Genomic DNA, 27,253 nt, shown 5'->3' with positions numbered 1-27,253 from the left:
TCCAGGGCCATCCGGAGCTCAAGGGAAAGTTGGTTCCACAGGGCTGGCGCTCCCACAGAGAAGGCCCTCCCCCTGGGGGTCACCAGCCGACATTGTGTGAGCGCACTGGGCAATGGGAAGTCGTTCCCGGCAGTAGACGGTCCTGCAAATACTCTCTCCTGCCCAATCCCCACAAAAATACTTTAGTTTACAAAAGCATTTTTTTCTCAACATATTCAGCTCCCTGAAAATCCGGTTTGGTGACGGTCAACCTTGAAGACTCGGCCTGGTTTATCGCATTCCCCTTGTGATAGCAAGCTCTGGCTTTTCTATCTAGGATTAAAGGCTATGACGAGTTTCAAGTATTTTGAGTCTCTTAATCTGCAGGCGCATTGTTGGAGCTTTCCCTCTCTAGCTGCCCTAGGAGTGAAATCAAGCTTGCAAAAGTCCTCAGCAAGGAAATCCCACCTTGATTCAAACAACCCCAGTATACGTGTGATGGGCTGGATGCCAAAACAAAGCAAGGTTAGGCATATACTTCAAAAGTCCAGGAAGTCTGTAATTGGGGAGTTTGTCTGGCAAGAACAAAGAATGCTTATTCACAAGAAGCATGCACATGTGAAGCTTGTAACAATGTTGGGTGGTTAGAGAGCTGATAAAAGAAATGAAGCCCCTTCATGGATTACTGCCTTGTCGTGGTGAAGGGGCTTGCGTAACTCAAGTGAAGCTATGAGCTATGCCATGCAGGGCCACCCAAGATGGACTGGTCCTAGCAGAGCGTTCTGACAAAATGTGATCCACTGGAGAAGGAAATGGCATTTTGCAGACTCAGCTAAGTTAGGAATAGAGATGGCCTGGAGCAAATTTTGTTGTTGTTAGCTGCGAAGTCGTGTCCGACCCATCGCGACCCTATGGACAACATTCCTCCAGGCCTTCCTGTCCTCTACCATCTTCTGGAGTCCATTTAAGCTCACGCCTACTGCTTCAGTGACTCCATCAGCCACCTCATTCTCTGTCGTCTCCTTCTTCTCTTGCCCTCAACCTTTCCCAGCATGAGGCTCTTCTCCAGTGAGTCCTTCCTTCTCGTTAGGTGGCCAAAGTATTTGAGTTTTAGCTTCAGGATCTGGCCTTCTAAAGAGCAGTCAGGGTTGATCTCCTCTAGGACTGACCGGTTTGATCGCCTTGCAGTCCAAGGGACTCGCAGGAGTCTTCTCCATTGCCATAGCTCAAAGGCCTCAATTCTTTGGCACTCAGCCTTTTTTATGGTCCAACTTTCACTGCCATATATTGCAACTGGGAAGACCATAGCCTTGACTATACGCACATTAGATAACTCCTGAAGCATTCATTAGCCAAGGTTTAGGAATAAGGACGACGAGAGACCAATACAATAATTGTTAAGATTATTGTGGAAATGTTTATTCAATGACATTTCTTATATATCCGATCTTATCCCGCCTTCTGCTTTAGAGAAAATGTATAAAGCTTTATTAATCCTGTGATTTAAGGTTCCTTGGCATTTGGGCCAGCATCCCTGTTCTTGGAGCGCTTCAATAAGAGACAACAAAACCTACACCTCGCGTGTGTTCTTCATCGGCCTCAGCACCAGGCTGACCCGAATTGGGGACAACACGTGTCTCACGATCCCTGCACATGGGAGGGGACAACTGGCCGCCCTAACAGGCTGAGGAGGAAGCGGAGTGAAATAATCTTTAAAAGAAAAATGGATAATTGGCGAGTATGGCTATGTCGGGGGTAGGCAACCTCGGCTCTTTTATGACTCATGGACTTCAACTCCCAGAATTCCTGAGCCAGCCAAGCTGGCTCAGGAATTCTGGGAGTTGAAGTCCATGAGTCATAAAAGAGCCGAGGTTGCCTACCCCTGGGCTATGTAATGTAATTGCAATATAGAGGAAGAGATTTACAGGAGCGAAGCACGCAACCTTGCAAAATTCCGGGCTACACAGTACGCTTCCGTCGTAGGACGCGATTCTCCAAGGGCGCAACGTTTCCGCAGCTCCGAAGCCCCTCCCTCCTCCTCCCCCTCCCTTCCCTTTCCGCCCGGCCGACGTGACACAGCACAATAGCCGAAGGCAGGCGGAAGCGGGGCAAGAGCGACTCTGGGCGTGGTGCATGCTGGTCTTTGTAGGCTCGCTGCAGGGGTAGAATTAGAGCCTGGGCCTAGGTCTTTTGAGTGGCATGGCTTCCGGCCAAGGCGACGTCTAAGGGCGGGGAAACTGCCAGCCAATTCAAGAGGGAAGAAGGCGAGAAGGAAGGCGGTCTTCCGGTGTGACTGGAAAGGGAGCTGAGGGGAGCCGGAAGAGGCCGTCGAAGCTTCTGAGGGGACGAGGAGCGAGCGGCGGGAGGCCTAGTTGAGGCGACAGGTAACGGTCGGCGGGCTCGGTAGGGAAAGATTGTTTGTGGGTGAGGGGAGCCTTTCTCAACCACGCGAGCGGGACTCAGTCGCATCCTTCAAGTCCCGACGGGGGCCGGGCAGGATGGGAACTGTAGTCCGAGGATCCCACCAGGTGGAGAGCGTGCGCGGGGTGGGCGCGCCCAGGGGAGACTCGCAGAGAGGCGGTTTTTATAAAGGTCGGGCTGACAAAAGTATTCCAGTATTTGAAGGGCTGCCACGGGTGGGGGTGGGGGAGGGGGGTGTCAACCTTTTAAACTTTTTTTTGGGGGGGGGCTATTGATTTAATTTAATTTTATTTTAATTTTTATATTGTCCTGTTTTCATTTGGCCCTGTAAACCACCCTGAGTCCTTCGGGAATAGGGCGGTATATAAACGGAAATATATATATATATATATATATATATATATATATATATATATATATATATATATATATATATATATATATATATATATATATATAGTATTTGTCAAGGCTTTTTGAAATAAATAAATAAATAAATCTGTTCTCCAAAGCACTCCGAAGCAACGGATGGAAACGAATGAAGGAGAGAAGCAACCTAGAACGAAGGAGAAACTCAGTGAAAACAAATCCGTGGGACGACTTGCCTTCAGAAGTTGTGGGTGCTCCAGCACTGGAGGCTTTTAAGGAGAGACTGGACAGTCATTTGCCTGGATACAAGGCCTCCTGCTTGAGCAGGGGGTTGGACTAGAACAGGGGTAGGCAACCTCGGCTCTTTTATGACTTGTGGACTTCCACTCCCAGAATTCCTGAGCCAGCATGGCTCAGCTTGGAAACTTCTCCCTTTCCTCTCAGCATGGCTGGCTGAGGAATTCTGGGAGTTGAAGTCCACAAGTCATAAAACAGCCAAGGTTGCCTACCCCTGGGCTAGATAGAACAAGGGTCTTCAAACGTGGCCCTTTTATGACTTGCGGACTTCAACTCCCAGAAGTCCTCGGCCAGCGGGCCCGGCTGAGGAATTCTGGGAGTTGAAGTCCGCAAGTCATAAAAGGGCCAGGTTTGGACTAGAAGACCTCCAAAGTCCCTTCCAGCTCTATTCGGATTGGCTGATTGGAAAAAAAAAAGGTCCCAGGTGGAAACCAAAGGGAAAGGGTCGTCGTGGTCTCCTACCCAAAAAGAGCTTGGAGCTAGAACTTCCTTGGCTTGCTAACTTTCTGATTGCAGGGATTTGTCTATTTGGGTGCAGCTGAAGAAAGGGGCCCGCAGTAGGGAGATTCATGCTTGCTTAGGATGTCAGCCAAGCCTACCCTTTTCCATAGGGCCCAAATAAAGCCAGGACTTGTCTCCAAATTGGGAATCCTTATTTGTTTGCTTTTGCAGAGTCTTTTATTCTCCCCAGCCTGCTTCTGTCTCTGGTTTGAGGCAGTAAGGAAACTGAGGAGGACACAGTTGCTTTTGCCACCTTGTTGTATCTTGAGTTTATTTTAATTGCTTCTGTTTTGTAAAGCCCACTGCAGGTAGTCCTCCACTTACAACCACAGTTGAGCCAGAAATTTCTCTTGCTAGGTGTTAAACCATTTAAGTGAGTTTTGCCCCACTTTACGACCTTTGTGGTCACATTTGTTAAGCGAATCACTGAAACTGTTAGTAACCTGGGTGTTAAGTAAATTGACTTTGCTCATCGGGTCTCAGAAGGTGATCACATGACACTGGGACACTGCAACCATCGTAAATATGAGTCATCAGTTGCCAAGTGTCTGAATTTGGATCACATGACCATGGAGATGGTGCTGCTGTGGTCACAAATGAGAAAAATGGTCATAAGTCACTTTTCTTTTTAGAGCTGTTGTAATTTTGAACAGTCATTAAATGAACTGTTATAAATCAAGGATTACCTGTACACGCTGGATCTTTTTCATTCAGTTAAGTTTTTCAAGAAAATAAGACTAATTTGCATGTAATATTTGTGTACGGTGTTCTTGAAATATTTAAAATATGGAGTGCTCGTTGCTATTTTATTATCTAGTTTATTATACACTAGTTTATTATCCAGCCTGTGTGAATGTATAATATAGAGCAGACATGTCAAACACAAGGCCCGGGGGCCGGATCCGGCCCACAAAGTGGTTTCATGTGGCTTGCGAAGCCATCCTGGAAACAGTGAGGGAACGGCCCCCACTGCCTTGGCCCTGGCCCAGAGACCCTCCTTCTGCCACAGACCCTCAGATCTGTCCCACTCCTGCCCGGGCCCCCATAGGCACCCTTGATGCAAACGATGTAGAGTTGGCCATGCCCACCCAGTAGGCCATATGCACTGTAGCCACGCCCACCCAGTAGGCCACACCCACCCGGTCCCTGAGGGCAACCACAATGCTGATGCAGCCCTCAATGAAATTTGAGTTTGACACCCCTGATATAGAGAGATATGTTCAACTCAAGGTGGCAAACATACTTAATACTCTTTGTCTTCTATTTTCCCCACAACAGCAACCCTGTAAGATGGGTTGAGCTGAGTGGCTGACTCAGTTGGCTTTCATGACTAAGGCAGGACTGGAACTCACTGCCTCCTGGTTTCTAGGCCAGCTAATTAAAAGTTCATGGAGTAATTTGTTTTAATTGGTTTACTACAATTTTCCCCAAATTGTAGATGGGGCAGACTTGTATACAGAAAGGCAGTTTGATCTAGTGGTTAAGGTACCAGGCTAGAAACCAGGAGACTTAGATTAAATCCTGCCTTAGCCATGAAAGCTGGATGACCTTAGGCCAGTCACCTTCTCTCAACATAGGATTGTTGTGGGAAAAACAGAAGGAAGGATCATTAGGTATGTTTGATGCCTTGAGTTATTTGCAAAAATAATAAAGGGATATAAAATACTATACCAGAGGTGATATTTGAGTTCAGTGTAGCAGCATATTGTGCTGCTGTGCTGTCATAAAATTAATATCAAACAGTAATAACGAGAAATAGGCCAAGTACATTGGCTTGGTTGAAACTTAACAGATTCATCACTTCTGTTGGAAAGATATATATATATATATATATATATATATATATATATATATATATATATATATATATATATATATATATATATATATATATATATATATATATATATATATATATATATATATATATATATATATATATATATATATATATATATATATATTAATACTCATTTATATGAGGATTTATGACACATTAGCTGGGACCAAAACCAGAATGTTTATGCAAACATTTGTGCGTTTTGATGCAATTGGTACTGTAGTACTGTAGCCTCTCAGGAATTGTAATTTCTGTATTTTAGCCGTAATGCTAAGTTTGCCCCCCTCACTGTTCACCGTTTTGATAAAAGTCAAATCCCATATGGCATAGATGACCTGGTACTGTAGCCTAACATATAAGATTGCATTTTATTTTATTTTTTTTACTTATTTTCTAGTTTTCCTTTGCTAGCTAGGTTGCTATTTGGAGAAGACCTTACTAAGATTATTACATTCCACCTCATGCAAGCAATAGAGGAGTGTGTATTTTGTGTATTTTGAAGGAACAAAAATGAATATGCTTATTTTATCTCTTCAAAATTACAGCCCCTGAACAAAGCAAATTTGTAGCACTCAGCTGATTGTTAGTAATAGACTGGATGTATCCTTTAAATAGGCCTATCTTGAATAATTGAATAGGAAGCTTAAAGAGGAGCAATTGGAAAACATATTTGTTTGACAAACTTTATTCTGCTATGTCACCTTCCTCGTCTCTGATAATCTGACCCAAAGATAATTTGATATAAACACCAAAGTGCTGCTGTTGTAAAAAAGCGCTTATGTCATGGCTTAAAGCTCCCAAGTGACTTTCTTGGCTTTTAAAGGAGAATGTAGTTGGAAGAGGATAGCATGAGTAGATCTCATTTGAGAACTTGATGTAGCAATAGGATGAAGGCTTAAAAAAATAAGGCATGAAAGCAAGAAGCACAGATGCCTGTTGTATGGGACACAGGCTGGTTCCTTCAGAAGAGGACTTTTGGAGGACTTCAAAACAGCCGTTTCTGAATATGATCCAAGGAATGGAGAAAGCCCCATCTTTTCATGGAGTGAAAAAAAGCGGGGACTGTTTTCCGCCCGCTATTTCTCTACTTGCTGTTGTGCCAAAAGCTTTGTATATTTGGAATACGGATATTTCCACCATAGATTTTCAATTTTACATGGAATTATTCTGTTTTCAACAGTTTCACTCCTTTTTATTTTAAGCACCTGATTGATCTTTTCTGGAGTTAAAAGCTAAATGACATTCATACTTTCCAGAAAGAAGGAAATGGCAAATCATGCATGAATGAACATAATAATAGAGTTGGAAGGGAATTTTGAGGTCTTCTAGTCCAACCCCGTGCTCAGGCAAGAAACCCTATATACCATTTCAGACAAATGGCTGTCCAGTCTCTTCTTAAAAACCTCCAGTGTTGGAGCACGCACAACTTCTGGAGGCAAGTCGTTCCACTGATCAATTGTTCCATCAGGAAATTTGTCCTTAGTTCTAGGTTGCTTCTCTCAAGTCCAATTCACTTTGAGCTTCTTCAAAGAAATGTGCTTTTGGCAATAACGTTTTTATTTTGCTGGACTTCCTATGCAGTTGCTAAATTGTTGCCAATATATTATGGAAATATACTTTTTAAAAAAATATTTTAGCTCTGGAAGTAATTCGCATACATTTTTTAAAAAAGCAAAAACTTTGGACTTTTTTTTTCAAAGATAGGCCTCGCTTTTTATGTTAACCAGGTTTTCATTTTTGCCCACATAGGTGTGTGATTATCTGATAGGACACTGATAGTCATTCTTTCCGTGGTTTCAATACTCTTTTCTAAAATAAAAGCAGTGTTCTCAGAAATCTGGTTACGATAGATTGTTGGGCTTTTGTGCTGTTTCATTTGGCAGTTGCTCTGTTTTAATAATGAGGAGGAAGGACTCACTGGAGAAGAGCCTAATGCTGGGAAAGATTGAGGGCAATAGAAGAAGGGGACGACAGAGAATGAGGTGGCTGGATGGAGTCACTGAAGCAGTAGGCGTGAGCTTAAATGGACTCCAGAAGATGGTAGAGGACAGGAAAGCCTGGAGGAACATTGTCCATAGGGTCGCGATGGGTCGGACACGACTTCGCAACTAACAACAACAACAACTGTTTTAATAATAATTCTTATAATTCTTTCATGAAATCTGCATCAAGCATCTCTTGAAATAGCTCCTTTAGCTATCATTTATCTACCTTGGTTTTCTGCATTGAAGGATTGGTACTAGAATTGAAAGTGAAGAGGCTGGTTACCAGTTATAAAGAGAAAAAAAAGCAACCTATTCCTTGGGCACGTTAGACTGAATGAAAATTATGGTACAGGTAGTCCTCAACTTACGATGATTCACTTAGTGACCATTCAAAGTTACAATGGCACTGAAAAAAAGGAACATGACCGGCTTTTCACACTTAACCACTGCATCATCCTCGTGGTTATGTGATCAAAATTTGGATGCGTGGCAACTGACTCATATTTATGATGGTTGCACTGTCCCGGGGTCATGTAATCACTTTTTGTGGACCTTCTGACATGCAAATGGCGAAGCCAGATTCACTTCACCGTGTTACTAACTTAACAATTGTGGCAAGAAAGTTCATAAATTGGGATGAAACTCGCTTAACTCTCAGTCAGCAATGAAAATTTTGGGTTGAGTTGTAGATTATCCGTAGTGCAGGGGTCTTCAAACCTCACCCTTTTGTGACTTGTGGACTTGAACTCCCAGAATTCTTCAGCCAGGCACGCTGAGTTTGAAGACCCCTGTTCTAGACAGGAGACCACTCAGCCAGTTTTGATGCCTAGGGAAGACTAGAACTCACAGTTTCGTGGTGATTGACCACAACAGACCCAGTCAGTTTTCATGCCTAAAGACAGGACTAGAACTCACAGTTGTCTGGCTTCTAGCCTGGTGCCTTAAATCACTGGATCAAATTTGCGCTCTGTCCTCCCCAGCGGGGGTCTTCAAACTTGGCCCTTTTGTGACTTGTGGACTTCAACTCCCAGAATTCCTCAGCCAGGCTGAGGAATTCTGGGAGTTGAAGTCCACAGGTCATAAAAGGGCCAAGTTTGAAGACCCCCGCTGTAGTGTATCTGCTTCAGCACACTTGGATCTCTGTTCCTTGGTCATGGTTTTGCAACAGAGTACCCCCCCCCCCAATTCAGATAAAAATAATACTATAATCGGTGCGACCCAAATGGTTTAAGAACAGTAGCATCATATTGAGGGGGGGGGGTCAGCTTTGATGCTGTGCAGCTGACAAAATTGAGTGATCTACATTTACCTCCCTGGAAACTCGATTGCCACAGCTTATGACTCTTTGGTCTCTCTTCAGGATGTCTTCTGGTGCTTTATTCCCAACCTTGGTGCCCGGCTCTCGGGGCTCATCAAGCAAATACCTGGTAGAGTTCCGGGCAGGAAAAATGTCTTTGAAAGGCAGCACTGTCACTCCTGATAAGAGGAAGGGCCTTGTCTACATTCAGCAAACGGATGATTCCCTCATTCACTTCTGTTGGAAAGACAGGACATCTGGGAACGTGGAGGATGTAAGTGGAATCGGCCAGCCCTTGGATTGTACTTGCATAGATTTAAAGCAGGTTTGCCCCATTGATAGCAAAAAAAAAATATATAGAAGGCTTGTATGCATGTTGGTTTATTATATATATTTTTTTAACCCCGCCTTTTAAGTAACTCAAGGAAGCAAGCGTAAAATAATGCTCCTTCCTCTTCCTATTTTCCCCAACACACAGGTCGGCAACCTGCGGCTCCGGAGCCGCATGCGGCTCTTTGAGCCGTCTCTTGCGGCTCCCAGCCGCCCGGTGCGCGCGCACCTCTTCCAACGGGCAGTGGTGCGCGCGCACCTCTCCAAATGGAGAGTGGCACCGCCCGTTTGGAGAGGTGCACGCGCAAAGAGCGGCGCCCCTGCCCATTCCGAGAGGTGCACGCGCACCTCTCCGAACGACCGGAGGTGCGCGCGTACCTCCGCGCGAATGGGCAGCGGTGCCGCTCTTTCAGGAAGCCCGCCGCGGCCCGTCTGTGAAGCTGCCGCTTTCGGCAGCTTCCTGAAAGAGCGGCGCCGCTGCCCCTTCGCACGGAGGTACGCGCGCACCTCCCCAAAGGTTTGGGGAGGTGCGCGCGCACCTCCGGTCGTTCGGAGAGGTGCGCGCGCACCTCTCGGAATGGGCAGGGGCGCCGCTCTTTGCGGAAGCTGCCGCGGCCCGTCTGCTAAGCTGCCGCTTTCGGCAGCTTCACAGACAGGCCGCGGCGGGCTTCCTGAAAGAGCGGCACCGCTGCCCATTCGCGCGGAGGTACGCGCGCACCTCCGGTCGTTCGGAGAGGTGCGCGCGCACCTCTCGGAATGGGCAGGGGCGCCGCTCTTTGAGGAAGCTGCCACGGCCCGTCTGCAAAGCTGCCGAAAGCGGCAGCTTTGCAGACGGGCCGTCGCCATCGGGCAACCGGGAACCGGTTCCATCTCATTTTTAAAAAAATGGCAGCTGCGTGCGTCCGCGCATGCGCAAAAAACCTTTTTGCGCATGCGCGTGCATGGACACACGCACGCGGCTCCCTCTTTTTTTAATTTGTGATGGAACCGGTTCCCAGTGGCTCTTTTTCTTTTTTAGGTTGCCGACCCCTGCCCCAACATAACATCGTGTGAGGGGAAGTGGGCTGGGCTGAGAGAAAGTGCCTGGTTTTTCATGCCTAAGGTTGAGACTATTGCTCGCAATGTCCTGGTTTCTAGGCCAGCGCCTTAACCACTAGGCCAAACTGGCTCTCATTTATAATAACAAATGGGAGTTGCAAGCTTTGGGGTGACATAGTGTAGCCCCCTTTTCTCCTCTCCTTATTTTAGCAAGGAAAAGAATAAATATAGAATGTATGAATCTATGTAAAATTACCTCTTTCTGCATAGAGCAGTGGTGACGAACCTGTGGCACGGGTGCCGCAGGCGGCACTCAGAGCCCTCTCTGTGGGCACCCACACCATGCCTCAGAGGTGGCAACTGTCCCTCTTCAACCAGCTGCCTGCAAACTTGCCGAGGTCCCACATGGCCGGATGCATCCCAGCATGGCTGGTTTCCCTCCCTCCCCCCCCCCCGTCCCTCCTGACCTCGCATGCTCTCCTTTTCCCAGGCACGACCCACTGCATCGCCTCCTCAGCTGTTGGCCGACCATCCATCTCGGAGGCGGCTTCTTTGAACCACTGGCGATGGGTTGTGGAGCCCCAGAGTGCGCCGGTCGAGGAGTCAGCAGGCTGTGGCTACTGACGGACACCGTCAGCCCCCATGCACTCGCTGAATTCTGTGTGCGAGGGCCGATGGTGTCAGGCAGCAGCCACCCCGGCTCTTGCCTTGTCCCATGGCAATGGCACCCTCACCATGCCTTGCCTCACCCCACAGGATGAGTCCCCTGCCTACCGCCCCACCTGCCAGAGACCCCCTGGATCTCCCCCAACCCTGCCCACCCCCCACAGGTGTCCCTCCCCACAAGCAACTTTGATGTGACTACACCCACCTTGGCCACACCCACGCAGTAGGCCACACCCACCTGGCACCCAGCAATAAATAAGTGGGTTTTGGGTTGCAGTTTGGACACTCGGTCTCTAAAAGGTTCGCCGTCACTAGCATAGAGGCATGTGTTTACTTTTATTTCGTACTAGCATCCACAGCTCCTCCAAGAAAACCATGCTGATAAACGCCTAATTCAAACTTGGTACAAATTATGTGTCCTGCTTGTTCCTGGGACATCCTGGTTTTTTTTAACTCAGGAAGCACACACTGACTCAACCATCCAGTGATAGTTTTTCTCTTTTTTTGAAAATGAACCTTCCAGAAAGGTAATTGGTTTGTGGTTTTCCAGGCATCTTTTAATCCCCAAATTTCTGGGCTAGACAATATATGGGAATGGCAGAACACTTGATCTAGAACAGGGGTAGGCAACCTCGGCTCTTTTATGACTCGTGAACTTCAACTCCCAGAATTCCTCAGCCAGCATGGCTCAGCTTGGAAACCTCTCCCTTTCCCCTCAGCGTGGCTGGCTCAGGAATTCTGGGAGTTGAAGTCCACGAGTCATAAAAGAGCCAAGGTTGCCTACCCCTGATCTAGAAGATTGATTTCCAGAAAGAGCTACACGATTTCCCCCAGATAGTTGGAATGGTACCTTCCAGGGAGGAATTGATCATGAAGCTTTCTTTTTCCCTTATTGCAGACTGAGAAATCAGTTATTGATCAGCACTAATTGATATGTAAACATTTAGGTCCCGCCTTTGTCTTTTTAGGACCTGATTATATTTCCTGATGACTGTGAATTTAAAAGGGTACCTCAGTGTACTACTGGCCGTGTCTTTGTGCTGAAATTCAAGGCTGGATCCAAGAGACTTTTCTTCTGGATGCAGGTTTGTGAGTGCCTCAGTCTCCGTGTCCTGCGTTTCTGCCGGAATTGTAATGGGATGCTGTACAGTGCAACGTCAGTACCTCTAGAGAAGATTCTGAGTGATAACAATCATGAAATTGGTAGAGAAGAATCAGCCTAATTTTGGATCAAGATCATATGCACCTTTAGGGGAGGGTCTGTTTTAACCTCAAATGGTCGCTAAAAGGTAAAGGTTCCCCCGCACATGCGTGCTAGTCGTTTCCGACTCTAGGGGCCGGTGCTCATCTCCGTTTCAAAGCTGAAGAGCCAGCGCTTGTCCGAGGATGTCTCCGTGGTCATGTGGCCGGCATGACTAGACGCCAAAGGCGCACGGAACGCTGTTACCTTCCCACCGTAGTGGTCCCTATTTTTCTACTTGCATTTTTACGTGCTTTCGAACTGCTACGGTTGGCAGAAGCTGGGACGAGTAACAGGCGCTCACTCTGCTACATGGCACTCGGGATTCGACCCGCCAAACTGCTGACCTTCTGATCAACAAGCTCAGCGTCCTAACCCGCTGAGCCACCGCGTCCCATCAAATGGTCGCTAATTGGCCATAAATTGAGGGTCTCATTGTGAAACCTAAGATGTTAAGGGGTACTTATCTGTTCTGAAGAAATGTTTTTTTTTCTTTCTTTCTTTTCTTTGTCTTTCCAGGAACCGAAGACGGAGAAAGATGAAGAGCACTGCCGTAAAGTGAACGAGTACCTCAACAACCCACCCATGCCTGGAGCTCTGGGAGGCAGCGGAAGTGGGGGCCATGAACTTTCTGCCCTTGGAGGTCTGAGCCTCATCGAGGGAGCTCTTTCTGCCCAAGCTTTTAGTCATTTAGTTCTGGTCCTTTAAGGATTTCTTTCCAATCCGGTTACAAAATCTTTGGTGCTGGCTAAAAATCAAAATCACATGTAAAATGGTAAAAAAAAACAACCCGTGCTTTGACAGTAGCAGTAAACCAAGGCAAAATTAAAATTGTGTGAAGTATTGGTGCAGCTTTATAAAGCCTTAGTGAAGACCACACCTGGAATCCTTCATCCAGTTTTGGTCACCACATTGCAAAAAAGATGTTGAGACTTTGGTGCAAAGAAGAGCAACTAAGAGGATTAAGGCCCTGGAGATAAAAACACATGAAGAATGGCTGCAGGAACTGGGTATGGCCAGTTTAGAGAGAAGAAGGACTTTTGGGGGGGGGCGGGGGGGAGGGCATGATAGCAGTCTTCCAATATTTGCCACAAAGAGGAAGGGGGTCAACTTATTCTCCAAAGCACCAGAGGGCAGGACAAGAAACAATGGATGTAAACTAATTAAGGAGAGACTTCCTAACAGTGAGGACAATTACCCAGTGGAACACCAGGTTAATTCCAGGTTGCTTCTCTCCTTGATTAGTTTCCATCCATTTTTTCCTTCCCTTGCCTTCTGGTGCTTTGGAAAATAAGTTAAGCCCCTCCTCTTTGTGGCAGCCCCTCAAATATTGAAAGACTCTTTATCATGTGTGTGCCCCCCCCCACCTTCCCTGCACTTTTACTCTGCACAAGATGGATTGTGGAAAGGAAGGTGTGAAAATGCTTTTTTTGTGTATGTTAAATGTAGCACTAAACCTTTCCTTCTCTTAAGCCATTTGCATTGCTTGGCATTTAGTTACACAGTTATAAACATTGTGTTTTTTTTCTTTTTCTTTTTAGGTGAGGGTGGCTTGCAAAGTCTTCTGGGAAACATGAGTCACAACCAGCTGATGCAGTTGATTGGACCAACGGGCTTAGGAGGACTTGGTAAATGCTTTCATGATATTTATGTAAAAGGGTATTTAAATTTTATTTTAGCTTTAGCAAATAGCTGTCATGCCACTGATGAGACCATACTCAGATCAAAGTGCCCTGATTTGTGAATGTTAGCAGGGGATGCAGGAGCATCAGTTTAAACTGTTTTGTTTTCTTCAGTGGTTGGTCATCTAGCAAAACCTTTTGCCAGCCATTGAACTGATGCAAAACTCCTCTTATTGCATGACTGCAGGCAGAATTGCTCTGTTGCTTCCCGGTATATGAGAGACCTAAGAATGGTGCTTCTAAATATCTGTATGTTAATCAAAGCTAATAGAACAAGACAAGGAAGAATGCCTTTCCTTTCCTTTCCTTTTTTCTTTACTTCCCTTTTTTCCTTTCCTTTCCCCTTCCTTTCCTTCTCTTCTCTTTTCTCCTCTTTTCTCCTCTTTTCTCCTCTTCCCTTCTTTTCCTTTCCTTTCCTTTCCTTTCCTTTCCTTTCCTTTCCTTTCCTTTCCTTTCCTTTCCTTTCCTTTCCTTTCCTTTCCTTTCCTTTCCCCTTTCCCCTTTCCCCTTTCCCCTCCTTTTCTTTCCTTTCCTTCCCTTTCCTTTTTCCTTCCCTTCCCTTCCCTTTCCTTTCCTTTCCTTTCCTTTACTTTACTTTACTTTCCTTTACTTTACTTTCCTTTCCCCTTTCCCCGCCCTCCTTTTCTTTCCTTCCCTTTCCTTTTTCCTTCCCTTCCCTTCCCTTTCCTTCCCTTATAAAATGTATGTCTCGGTGTGGCATGAGATGCTAATGGGCTGCTCAGTAAGCATGCTTGGATAGTCTTGATACTTTGGGACAGGCGTACCTAGAGATACTTTAGGAAGGGGTAGATCATTTGGTGTTACAATCCCTGTCGGTTTCCGGCTGCCGGTAGCGCTGCCGTGCCGAATGGCGGCGTTTTAGAAGCCGCCCGACCTTGGGAAGCGTTAAGCGCTCGGAGACAGCGAAAATCAGCTGTCCCGTGGTGCCGAAGTCTCTCCCTCGGGAGAAGAGGGAGAGACGAGCTTGTCTGGGTAGAGGTAGAGCTCCCCTGTCAATTCCTCAACTAGTTTGGGGGTCGATAGGGTGAGCTCCCTCGGAGCCCAGGCTCTCTCCGCTCCCAGGACGCTTTCACTCCATAAGGGAGTGGAACCAGACGCGACAACTACATCTGCTGCTTAGATGGGACTGTGAGTATTTTTTTCTCTGAGAAGCAGGCAGAGCGAAACAGGAGGATTTGAATTTTCAAGTTGGATTTTAACTTTAACTCAGATTTATTATCTTATTCAAGTTTTAAGCAAGCTGATTGAAATGGAGTAAAAATGGCGCTGGAATGTTGCTTTCTTGTATAAACCTGGAAAGTTGCTACATTTTGCAACATAGCATGACATACAATTTGCAACTGATTTTAACCAGTACTGGATTTTGTGTATTTTGCCTTTTTTATTGAAGGATAAGGAACTTGGGAGAAAAACTTTTTTTTTCTCCCTTTCCCTTTCCCTTTTTTTTCTTTTCTGAACTTTGATTCTGCTAGAAGAAAGAGGAAATCGAAACTTAAGAGATGGCTGCAAGGCATGGGGGAGGCCCTACAATTTCTAAAAGTGCAATTTCTTCACCTTTATCACAAGCTGCAGGGCAAACTACAATGAAACCTACAGTACTACCACCTTCCCCTCCACCACCTGCAATTACATTGGCAGACATTCAGCAAGTTGTGATGCAATCAACGCAAGTATTACAGCAAGAAATAAAGGAAGAATTTGTTAATCAAAACAAGCAGATGAGGGAGCATATAGTGCTTGCACTTCAGGGCTTGGCTGCACACATTGAACGCCTGGATGTTCGTGTGGATTCAGCTATGGAGTATGTTGAGAATTTGGAAAATAAAATTATCAGTGCTGAACAGAAAGTGGACAGAGCAGAGATTAAAATTGACAGAACAGAAGATGAAATTATCATTTCACAATATAGAGATATGGAGTTTGCATTGCGTATAAGGGGTTTGAAAGAGAACCCTAAAGAAGATTTGGAATGGGAAGTGGCGCAGGCAGTGGCTCCTGTCTTGAAATGTGAACCTGAAGAATTAGTTAAAGAGATGGATAAGACATTTAGGGTTAATTCCTGGATTGCCAGACAGAAAAATTTACCTAGAGATGTAGTGATTTACCTCTCCAGGAGATCAACTAGAAATGCAATCATCCAAGCTTTTTACCGGGAAAGATTCCAAATTGCAGGCCAAGATATTATAATTTTAAAGGAGATACCCCCAAAAATTCTTAGGAGAAGGAAAGACTTCGCCTTTTTGTCTGATGAGCTTAAGAAGCGACAAATTCAGTTTAGATGGGAAATACCCATTGGAATTGTGGTGAGTTATGCAGGGACAAGGTATAGGTTGAATACAATTTTAAAAGCAAAAGATTTTTATACTAAGGTCCTTAAAGCAGGCTCACCACCGTCTCCTCGAGTTAAAAGAACAGAAGTAAGACAAGAAGATAAACAGTTGAATGAAGGGGCAATGTCACTGCCTCTTGAGGAGATGCAGCAGGTTGAGACTATGGAGCAGAGTTTGGTGTTAAAGGAGGACCCGAGAGAACAGAGGATGACACGGGCAGCATACAAGCATAAGGAAAAGGAGCAAAAACAGAAGCTTGTATCTGGTTTAACTACGCAAGATGCGGCTGTTTCAGAGCCTGTGGGAGGAGCACGTCCGAAGAGAGCAACAGCTGATCTTCAGGCCTTGTTCCAAAGGCTCCTGGTCACCAGAGATGGTGAAGTTCCTGACATGGAATGTTAATGGCTTAAATTCACCACAGAAAAGAAAGTATTTTACTATTTGAAACAACATAAAAACGATATTGTTTGCTTACAAGAGACTCATATTGCATTAAAGGACCAAAAGTATTTGGCTAATTCCCGGTTGGGAACACATTTTGCAGCCTTTGCTCCGGACAAGAAGGCTGGAGTGGTCATTTATCTAAGAAAAGATTTTTCGGCTAGATTAATTGAATCGGATAAACAAGGGAGATATGTTAGTATTGGACTGATGTTACAAGGAAAGAAAGTTCTTCTTATTGGATTATATGCTCCAAATCAACAACAGCAAAAGTTTTTTAAATTTTTACATCAAAGACTAATCGAATTGGATTACAAATCTGTTATTATGATGGGGGACTGGAATGGAGTTTTGGACTCATTTGAAGATAAGGGATCTTTTAAAAACCCTTCTAATTATTCAAAACTGCCCAAAGCCTTTTTTTATTTGAAGGAGGATTTGGAGCTAAGAGATGTAAGGCGGGAAAGGAATATGAAGGACAGAGATTTTACTTTTTTTCGGATAGACACAAATCTTTCTCTAGGATTGATTTTATCTTAATTACTACTGATCTTCTCTAGGGTTAAGAACGTTAAGATTTTTCCTAGGACATTGTCGGATCATAGTCCTGTTTGGTTGGAGTTCTTTGCTGAAGATGATAATAGAAGATCCTGGAGATTGAATGAAAATCTATTTACAAATGAGGTGTTTTTGCAGAAATGTAGAGAACATCTGAAAGAATTTTTTGTTATAAATATGCATAAAGGTACATCGATGGGAATGGTTTGGGATGCTAGTAAAGCTTACATGAGAGGTCTTGATTTATATGAATAATGCTTATAGGCGTAAGCAAATGCAAAAACGTAAAGATCTTGAGGAAGAGATTAAATCTAAGGAGAAAGATCTTATTTTGAATCCATTGGATAATAATTTAAGGACCTCGATACATTTATTGAAAGAACAATTTAGTATGCTAATGGCTGACCAAGTAGCATACTAATTTGCGTTATGCTAGGCATAATGCTTTTTGTAACGCTAATAAGCCTGGTAGGTGGCTGGCTTATCAATTAAGGAAGAAACAGAAATTACGTACTATAGATAAAATAGAATATAAAGGAAAAGAAGTCTATTAACAAAAATTGATTAAGAGGAGTTTTTTTAGATTTTTACTCGAAATTATATTCTAGAGAAAACATACAAGTTTTAGATACAGATAAATATTTACAGGAAGCACATTTTCCTAGACTTTCAAAAGAACAACAACTTGAGATGAACCGCTTAATAACATCAGAGGAAATCTCTTTAGCTATTAAACAGTTGAAAGTGGGCAAGGCCCCAGGAACAGATGGATTAACAGCAATTTATTATAAAATGTTGTTGGTTGAAATGATTGAACCTTTAAAGATCTTGTTTAATGAAATTCAGACTGGAGGAGCAGTTCCTCCATCTTGGAGGACAGCCTTTGTATCATTGATTCCAAAGGAGGATCAAGACCTTACTCAACCTAAAAATTATATACCTATATCGTTTTTGAATACAGATTATAAGATCTTTGCCAAAGTATTGGCTAATAGATTAATGCAAGTTTTAAAGCAAATAATTCATAGTGATCAATCAGGATTTATATCTGGAAGGTATATGAAATGTAAGACAAATTGTAAATTTGCTTGAATATTTGGATAAGAACAACCAAGTCCCTGCAGCATTGATATTTTTGGATGCAGAAAAAGCTTTTGATCAATTGAATTGGCAATTTTTATTTAGAGTTATTGAGGAAATGAATTTTGGAGAAGGATTCTTACATTCTATTAAAGCTATATATCAACAACTGCACAAATTACAATTTATGGGTTAACAGAGATGTTTAAAATTGAAAAAGGTACAAGACAGGGATGTCCCCTATCATCGTTGTTTGTATTAACGTTAGAGATTTTATTAATTAAAATTCGAGAGTCTTCTATGATAAAGGGAATTAAAATAAAACAGAATGATTATAGATTGAGAGCTTTTGCTGATGACTTGGTTGTGACATTATCTCAACCGATAGAAGGTGTATCTATGGGAGTGAGTTTGGATATGTTTTCCTATAAGGAATTACTTAGATTGGGAGGGAATAATTGGCAACTTAAATCATTAGATGAGTTAAAACAAGAAAATATAAGTTACTCTTGGTTCCAATATACCCAATTGAAAGCTAGGTGGAAGCTGGATCAGAAGGTTGGCATCACAATTACAGATGAAAACTTAGTAAAACAAATTAGAGATTTAAATCGTGCACATATAAAGAGGATATATAATGTTTTAATTGAATTGGACTCGGAGACGGAATTAGTTAAAGATTGTATGATAAAGTGGGCACAAAACATACAGGAACCAATTCCGTTGGATACTTGGGAGGCAATCTGGGTCAGAAATGTTAAATTTACTCAGGCTCAAAATTTAAGAGTAATTTTTTATAAAATGTTTTATAGATGGCATTTGGATCCCAAAAAGTTGTCTAACATGTATCCTAACCTACAGTCTAAATGCTGGAGATGTGGTAGTTTAGATAATACTTATTTTCATATGTGGTGGACTTGTAGAAATATAAAAGCTTTTTGGATTAAAATTTGGTGGAACATTCAAAAGATTTTTAAGAGAAAGATAAAGTTTTCTCCACAATTGTTTTTATTGGGTATTGTTGTAGATTGTGATACTAAATAAATCAATTTGATGTTGAACTTGATAACAGCAGCACGGTTACTGGTGGGACAATATTGGAAGAAGGATAGTTTGCCTACTATAGAAGAATGGGTACTTAAGGTATCGAATCTTGCAGAAATGTCTAAGATTTCTGCTTATTTGAAGGATCACTCGCAAGAAAGATATATTTCAGTTTGGAGGAGATGGATAGATTATATTCAGAATAAATATGGGACTAAAAAGTTCCATTTAGCTTATGAGTAGATTTTAGATTGTGATTAATTCTAGTATTAGTATTGATTATATTTTTGTTTAAGTCATTATTATGTTTTTAATAATTTGAATATATCTATGTTAAAGGGGAGTTAAAGCACATTATGAATTTGGTTAATTTTATAATGGATAATTTTAGTTAGAATATGATTATTATATCTATAACCCTGTATTCAGCTCTGGTAAGTGGGGGGGGGAAGGGGGGTGGTTTGGGGCAGGTGGGTTTTGGGGATATGCATTGTAAAAAATTTTTTTTTTGTAAAACTCTTTAATAAAAAAACAAAAAAAAAAACCAATCCCTGTCGGTTTTTCTGCACTTTTGGCTGTTTGTGGAGGCCTTGACTTGGTGCTGAGACCGGTAAGTAGTAAAGTGAGAGATTCCTTTAATAGAATAATTGATCACATGGTCATTGTGCTTCCTTTTTATTTACTGCTGTTCAGGGTTCCATAGTAGGACACAGTTTTCTGAAGGTTGTGAGTCTTTGCCCCAAAAGTGCTGCAACCGATCTCCATCATTTGCGGTTCTGAATGTTTGGTCTAGAACTTTTGGATTTTCGTTTGATCCTATTTGAGTCAGGACTGGTTTGATACATGAAATTGGAAGACATGGTGCACAGCTATTATTTCAGAAATACCTTTTGAGAATCCTCTCACTGATACAGTTTTATGATGTGGGAATGCACAATTTAGCCTCTCATGAGAGACCTACAAAGTAAATTAGGTTTGGAATAAGAATACGCTTGGGTAAACTTTTTTATAAGAAATGACCTCGTTTTTTAAATTCTTATTGTTAATTGTGCCGATAGGCGGACTCGGTGCTCTGACAGGTCCTGGTCTGGCTAGTCTGTTGGGCAGTGGGGGGCCTCCAACTAGCAGCTCTTCTTCAAGGTAAGTTTAAATGTCCTTTTAAATATTAATGTAGGGGTAGAAGTTAATTTCATTATATGTTGTTGCAATGTTTTAAGGCCTCTCAGCCACACAGTGGGACAATTTTATGCCACAAAATCAGCTCTCCTGTACCTGAGCTAAATCAGCCGCATCTGCAATTGTGGCATCTTACCACAGTTCTAGGGAAGTCTGAATAAACCCTGGCAGTCCTTGTCAAATGAAGAATAGATGTTGGCCTAAATTAGAAGGTCAGTTCTTAACCCCCTTCTCTTTAGCTGAGAAATAACAGTTGCAGAATTTTTCCCCCCAAATCTTTCAGTTCTCGCAGCCAGTCAGCAGCTGTCACACCATCCTCCACTACCTCCTCCACACGGGTGACGCCCGCTCCTGCTGCTCCTGCAGCTGCCACAGCCACTAGTCCTAGTCCTGCTCCGAGCTCAGGAAATGGGACCAGCACAGCAACAAGCCCTACCCAACCTATCCAACTGAGTGATCTTCAGACCATCTTAGCTACTATGAATGTACCAGCCGGAACAGGAGGACAGCAAGGTAAAAGAGGGTTGCAACTTTGGTATGTCAACCTAAAGCAGGCATCTTTCCTTGAATTTCCATCCTAACAATTCAGTCTTTATCACCCCAACCTGGAGTTAGATAAAGTTCTGGACTTCAGATACAACAGTATGAACCAGTGTTAGGTAGCTGTTGGGTTAGAATCGACTAGCACCCTTAGGATGTGGTAGTAATGATTTTTATACTTATTGGGGGGATTCCCAGGTTCTTGGAATTTGTGATCACCTGTAGCATCTTTGCTAATTCCTTGTACCTCAAGAGGCCATCTTAATTGTATTCTTCCACAGTTGACCTGTCCAGTGTGCTTACTCCAGAAATAATGGCACCTATTCTGGCCAACACAGAAGTTCAAGAGCGCTTGCTCCCTTACCTTCCTTCAGGGGAATCTCTGCCGCAAACTGCAGAGGAGATTCAGAACACGCTCACCTCTCCACAATTCCATCAGGTAACCAATTTAATGTCAGCAGAAGACCAGAACTTGATTCCAGGTTGAATAAGAAGGTCTTAAGTTAACTTGTACAGGTAGTTCTTAACCATAATTGAGCCCAGAGTTAAAACTGTAAGTCATTACAGAGGTTAAGTCAAAGCATCATATGTCCGGACCCTATTTTTGAACATTTTTTTTGGTGGTGGTTAAGCAAATGCCACACTCATTAAGCAAATCCATTTTCCCGAAAGCCTTTTTCTTTTGCCGGAGACCAGAAGTAAACACTGGAAACTGGCAAAAAATGTGGCAAATCGTATTTTATGTGACTGCAGGTGCTGCAAAGGTGAGCCGTTTGCCAAGTACTGAAAATGCGGTTATGTGACTGCTGAAGGGGGCCAGGTGAATGTTGTAACTTTGAACATGAGTCCTAAGTACTGTATTTCCCCAAAAATAAGACCAAGAGAGGCACCAAGTCTTATTTTCGGGGTAGGCCTTACCTCACCTCCAGCAGCAACAGCCCCACCCAACCAGTCCACTTCTTCTGGGGCCGAAGTTCTGCAGCTGCATTCGGACCTGCATTTTGCAGTCAGGCCTAAGCAGCTGAGTACCGAGCTATGGATTCAATCCATTGCTTGGTGCTTGGCTGCCGAGGTCTTGCAGAACCGAGTTTCAGATTGAATCCATAGCTTGGTTCTTGGCTGCACAGGCCTTCTGGAACGCCCTGTGACTGAAATGCAGGCCTGGCTGCAGAAGAGGCCTCAGAAGTAGTGGACCAGCGAGGAGAGGCCTGGCTGCGAGGTAAGCGGATGGGGCAGCTCCACCTGCCCGCCCTAGCTTGACATACACACACACACACTTTTAGGTGTGTGCCTCGCCCCAAAACTAGGGCTTATTTTGGGGATAGGGCTTATATTAGGCCCACCCCCCAAAATCGAGCTAGGCCCTACTTTTAGGGAAACACATTAACTCTGGGGAGATCCATTGTAACTTTGAACTGTCGCTAAATGATGCATCAATAAGTCAAGAACTTATGAACCAAAGTGGCCTAAAGGGTCAGGTTGGGAAAAGGTTATGTGGAGGATGAGAGACAGTTCATTCAGACCTTTACCTGTTATTTTAACCAATAGAACTTTGCTGGTGTTCTATCTGAAGCTTTCGATAGTACCGGTACGTACTGTTTGGGGGCTGTGTTGCTTACTCCTTTCTGATTTACGGTGACTTATCCCAGCACTGCTTAGCTATGAGTCCACAGGACTAGTGACAATTCAACTAAGAATGTTGTGATAGTTTACAACAAAGCGAGCGGCACTAGCTGATTTCTTTAGCTCCAATTGACACATCAAGAAATTTTTGGGAATTATAGGGCAGAGGTTGTGTTTTGAAATTCGAGCATAATATTTTAGGATGGAAAGAAAATGCAAAGAGTGAAATACGATTGGATTGTATCATAGGTAGAATCCATGAGAAGGATCCCTCATCTACCTTTGTGGTCTGTAGCCCATATGGGAACTGGATTTTTGATTTTTCCTATCACTAAATCTTCTTGGAACAGGATCATCCATAGCCTGCCTCTCTGAAGATAGAAGCAGCTTAATTTTCTCAGAATCTGGTGCTTTTATAGCCTAAATGACCTGATCTTTTTTTTCTTTCCCATTTTGCAGGCGCTGAGCATGTTCAGTGCTGCCTTGGCTTCTGGGCAACTGGGGCCCCTGATGAGTCAGTTTGGCTTACCAGCTGAGGCCATAGACGCCGCAAATAAAGGCGGTAAGTTCATTTGCATAGCTAAGTAGGAGCCGCTGAATCACTAACGGAAATCTTTCTATGGGTGAAGTAATACGTTGTGAGATTTGAATTCTGCTCTTATTTTTTTTTTTCTGGGAGGCATTTTGGGCCACTTTAATCCAGTGTTTCTCAGCCAAGGTAACTTTACAGTGTGCGGACTTCAGCTTCCAGAATTCCCCAGTTAGCATGCTGGCAGGTGGAACTTTGGGCGTTGGAGTCCACACATCTTCAAGTTGATACAGTTAAGAAACACTGCTATCATGATTCCGTTAAAAAAAAAGTGCGCTCATGGCAAGTTCTACAAATAGCATCCCTTGAGTGTCAATGTTTATCCCAGAGGATGTCCACAGAGAGCCTTCAAGGGGATGATTCTACATAAAGCAGTGCCCAAGGGAGCAAAAAAATCAGCTTTGGGGCAGAATTAGGCATGGATGAAAGCTGTTGGTGTTAGCTGCGAAGTTGTGTCCGACCCATCGCGACCCCATGGACAATGTTCCTCCAGGCCTTCCTGTCCTCTACCATCTTCTGGAGTCCATTTAAGCTCACGCCTACTGCTTCAGTGACTCCATCCAGCCACCTCATTCTCTGTCGTCCCTCTTGCCCTCAACCTTTTCCCAGCATTAGGCTCTTCTCCAGTGTTCTGTACCAGCCTACTACCGGCCCTACAGAAAAGGCAGGGACAACCCCTTTACAAGAAGGCAAGAGGCTGGAACTAAGCCTGCCAAATTTATGGACACAAAACAGCAAACAGAGCAAAACAAAACACGAACCATGAAACAGGAGCTATTCAAACGGTTGCCTTCAGCAAACCAGCCCTCCCACACATTCCCCTTTTAAACAGTTCAAGGCGTGGCTTCTCTCTGCCTGCTTCTGAGGTGCCCCATTGCCTTCCTCTGTTTACTCCTGCTTGACTGCCTCCTGCGTCGGGCGTCCTTGAACAGGGCTAGCTGTGGGTCATCTTCATCCACGCTGTCAGGCTCACACAGCTGGGTCTGCGTCGTAACCAGATGGGAGGGGCCTGGCTGAGGGCTCTGCGGAGCCTCAAGGCTATCCTCAGCAAGCTCTCCAACACCCCCCTCCTCTGAATCGTCCGGCCCAACTGCCGAACCCACAGGCTGACCCTGAATCACAACATCCAGTGAGTCCTTCCTTCTCATTAGGTGGCCAAAGTATTTGAGTTTTAGCTTTAGGATCTGGCCTTCTAAAGAGCAGTTAGAGTTGATCTCCTCTAGGACTGACCGGTTTGATCGCCTTGCAGTCCAAGGGACTCGCAGGAGTCTTCTCCAGCACCATAGTTCAAAGGCCTCAATTCTTTGGCGCTTAGCCTTTTTTATGGTCCAGCTTTCACTGCCATACATTGCAACTGGGAAGACCATAGCCTTGACTATACGCACTTTTGTTGACAGGGTGATGTCTCTGCTTTTTAGTGTGCTGTCTAGATTTGCCACGGCTTTCCTCCCCAGGAGCAAGCATTTTTTAATTTCTTGGGTGCAGTCCCTGTCTGCGGTGATCTTGGAGCCCAGGAAAATAAAATCTGTCGCTACCTCCATTTCTTCCCCATCTATTTGCCAGGAATTGAGAGGGCCGGATGCCATGATCTTGGTTTTCTTAATGTTAAGGTTCAACCCAAGTTTGGCACTCTCCTTCTTCACCCGCAACAAGGGGCTCTTTAGTTCTTCACTTTTTGGGATGAAAGCTACTCCAAAAATAATTGTGTCTGCTGTGTGTGTGTGTGTGTGTGTGTGTGTGTGTGTGTGTTTTGCAGCCGTTCACGCAGGCACAAACGGGGCCGCTAGCGCTGCACCAGTGTGCGTGGCCTTGTTTTCGTGCCCGTGCACCAATTTTGAAACTGCTCTCACGAGCCCGGAAAGATTGGGAAACCTCTGATCTAACCATTTAAGCCCAGCATCATTAATATTTTAAAAATCATGCCTCCTTAAGTAACACCAGCTGCCTGCAATTATTGCAGGTTCGCATCCCACCAGGCTCAAGGTTGACTCAGCCTTCCATCCTTCCGAGGTAGGTAAAATGAGGACCCAGATTGTTGGGGGCAATTAAGCTGACTTTGTAATAATGCCGCTTGGGGGTGTGTGTGAAAGCCCTAACAAGCAGGCATATACATAGAATGAAGGCTACTGCTAAGCTTGTAAGCCGCCCTGAGTCTTCGGAGAAGGGCGGGATATAAATGGAATTAAAATAAATAAATAAATAAAATATACCCTCAGATTACAGCCGGTGATGATGTGATCTACAGTTTGATGCGGGATCCCGCAGTCACACTTGAGGGGAGGATGTTATGGCCCATTTATACAGAGACACTCCTGGCAGACGCCATGTGAGGTGGGAATCCTATTCAGGATTGTCCATTGCTGATGCGGTAGTTCAAAGCCCGGCACTTTTTTTTTTTTTGGTGGGGTCATTTGTATGTCTTCCTATGTTTGGGCTACAGATGGGTATAGAGAATTAGTTGAATCCTTACTCGTGAATTGTTAAGGAGGGTTTCAACCAAGAATGCTACCAGAGGGCTACTCCTCTTGAAAACCCGTGTTGGATCATCCTGACACTACAAATGTTTAGATGTCTTTAAAAACTTGATCGTTCCCCCCCCCCCCCCCCGTGAAGGTTTGAAATAGACTGACGAGACTCACATTGGTATGTAATTTGCCTGGCTATCGCTTGCTGTTTCCCCTCATCTTTTGTTTAATACGAAAGTTTTAATTCTATGCTGTCAAGAATGTGTGCTGAGTGGAGGAGCAACTTACAGATCTAAATTAAAAATAAAATCTACTACTACTAAAATATAGTGACATGGAAAGTGTGGTATCCAGTTCTTGGAAATGGGTTTAGAAGAGAAACAAAATTAGGCCAGCATTATTTGTGCAAAGGGTTTATGATTTCGACTAGCATTTAAAAACAGATCTGGCAGATTGTAGCTGTCCTGCTGCAGCTTCCATGCTGTCGCAAGTTGTATGTTGCAACTATGCACTTCATATGTGTAAAAGGCAGCCTGCTGTCTTCCCTACTTTTCTCTTGCCGAATTATCAATGTAACGTGTCTTGTTTCTATAGACGTAGAGGCGTTTGCAAAAGCCATGCAGAACAACGTCAAATCTGACCAAAAAGAAGGAGAAGCAAAGGAGAAGAAGGACGAAGAGGAAGACATGAGTTTAGATTAAGTTTCTTAATAGTGTCTGAATGATGCTCCTAGATATTAAGTAGAATCCCTAGCTAACTCCGTGTATCAAATCTACAAGTAAAGGATCTTGCTCCCCAAATTCTTCCTGGAAATAAAAACTTTTTTCCCTATTTCTTCCCAGACAGGCAGCTGTTTAGCCTTAAGACACACTTGTCCCTAGGAAAGATTTCATTGGACTAAATGAAATCTTGCATCCAGTAAAACACTACCGTTTTAAGTTTGAAGGGTTAGCCTACACCTGTTAGTTTATATATATATACATATATATATTTATATTTAGCTAATTGTATCTGGGCGTGTCTATATCTGGTGGAATATTTTTGACTTCATGCCTTCATTAAAGATTTGAGGGCTCCTGAGAGTCTGATCACCCCTCCCTGTGTGTTGGATAATGTGGGGCCCAGGGAAATTGAGCAGAATTCTGTATTTTCACAGGAACCACAAGTCCCAAGTATTTTTAACTGGCTTAACCTCCATTTGCAAAGAGGCTTCTCCAAGGTGGGAATGACACAAGGTGATAAAGAAAGGTTATGGCTTTGAAGTTGACAAAACAACTGGCAAATTTATTGTTTTTCCTGGGGAAGTTATAGAATTGAACCCTTGCAAGCAATTTAGTTGGTTGTAAGCATGTAATTCGCACTGTATAAAGAGGGAAGACTAATATCCCCTTTTGTGGTCTATGAATGCATTCACTCAAATGTATTCTGCATTGAAGCCACTTTGTACACATTTTACAAGAAAAGAACAATTTTATTGGAAGTATGTAGCAAATGATGTACAGGAATATTGCTTTAATCATTCAGCCCCCCCCCCCCCAAATAAATTGCTGAAAGAAAGGGTGAGTTAAAATCCACTTTTCCATATGTACCCCGGCATTAAAATAACCAATATATTGATGAGTAATAAAATTATTTTTAGAACTGTCTTAACCCAATGTGATGGGATATACACACACACATATACACACACACAAACGTACAAGGATTTTTCGAAGTGCACAAGTGAACCTAGATTGATATT

At 43.7% G+C, this 27,253-nt stretch overlaps 1 protein-coding gene across 1 annotated transcript; it reads left to right on the top strand.

Moving 5' to 3' along the window:
• Positions 1-2,182: 2,182 nt before the first annotated feature.
• On the top strand, positions 2,183-27,158 carry ADRM1 (ADRM1 26S proteasome ubiquitin receptor). The gene is made up of 10 exons (XM_081322846.1): positions 2,183-2,363; positions 8,753-8,963; positions 11,692-11,808; positions 12,483-12,606; positions 13,505-13,591; positions 20,178-20,259; positions 20,579-20,808; positions 21,117-21,274; positions 22,918-23,020; positions 26,107-27,158. The coding sequence occupies exons 2-10, from the start codon at positions 8,754-8,756 to the stop codon at positions 26,211-26,213; spliced, it is 1,218 nt and encodes a 405-aa protein (XP_081178972.1). The 5' UTR covers positions 2,183-2,363; position 8,753; the 3' UTR covers positions 26,214-27,158.
• The last annotated feature ends 95 nt before the right edge of the window (positions 27,159-27,253 follow it).

This window comes from Vipera berus (assembly GCF_964194415.1).
Source record: "Vipera berus genome assembly, chromosome: 3".
Classification (NCBI taxonomy): Eukaryota; Metazoa; Chordata; class Lepidosauria; order Squamata; family Viperidae; genus Vipera; species Vipera berus.
This window is presented reverse-complemented; position numbering and strand designations above follow the sequence as displayed.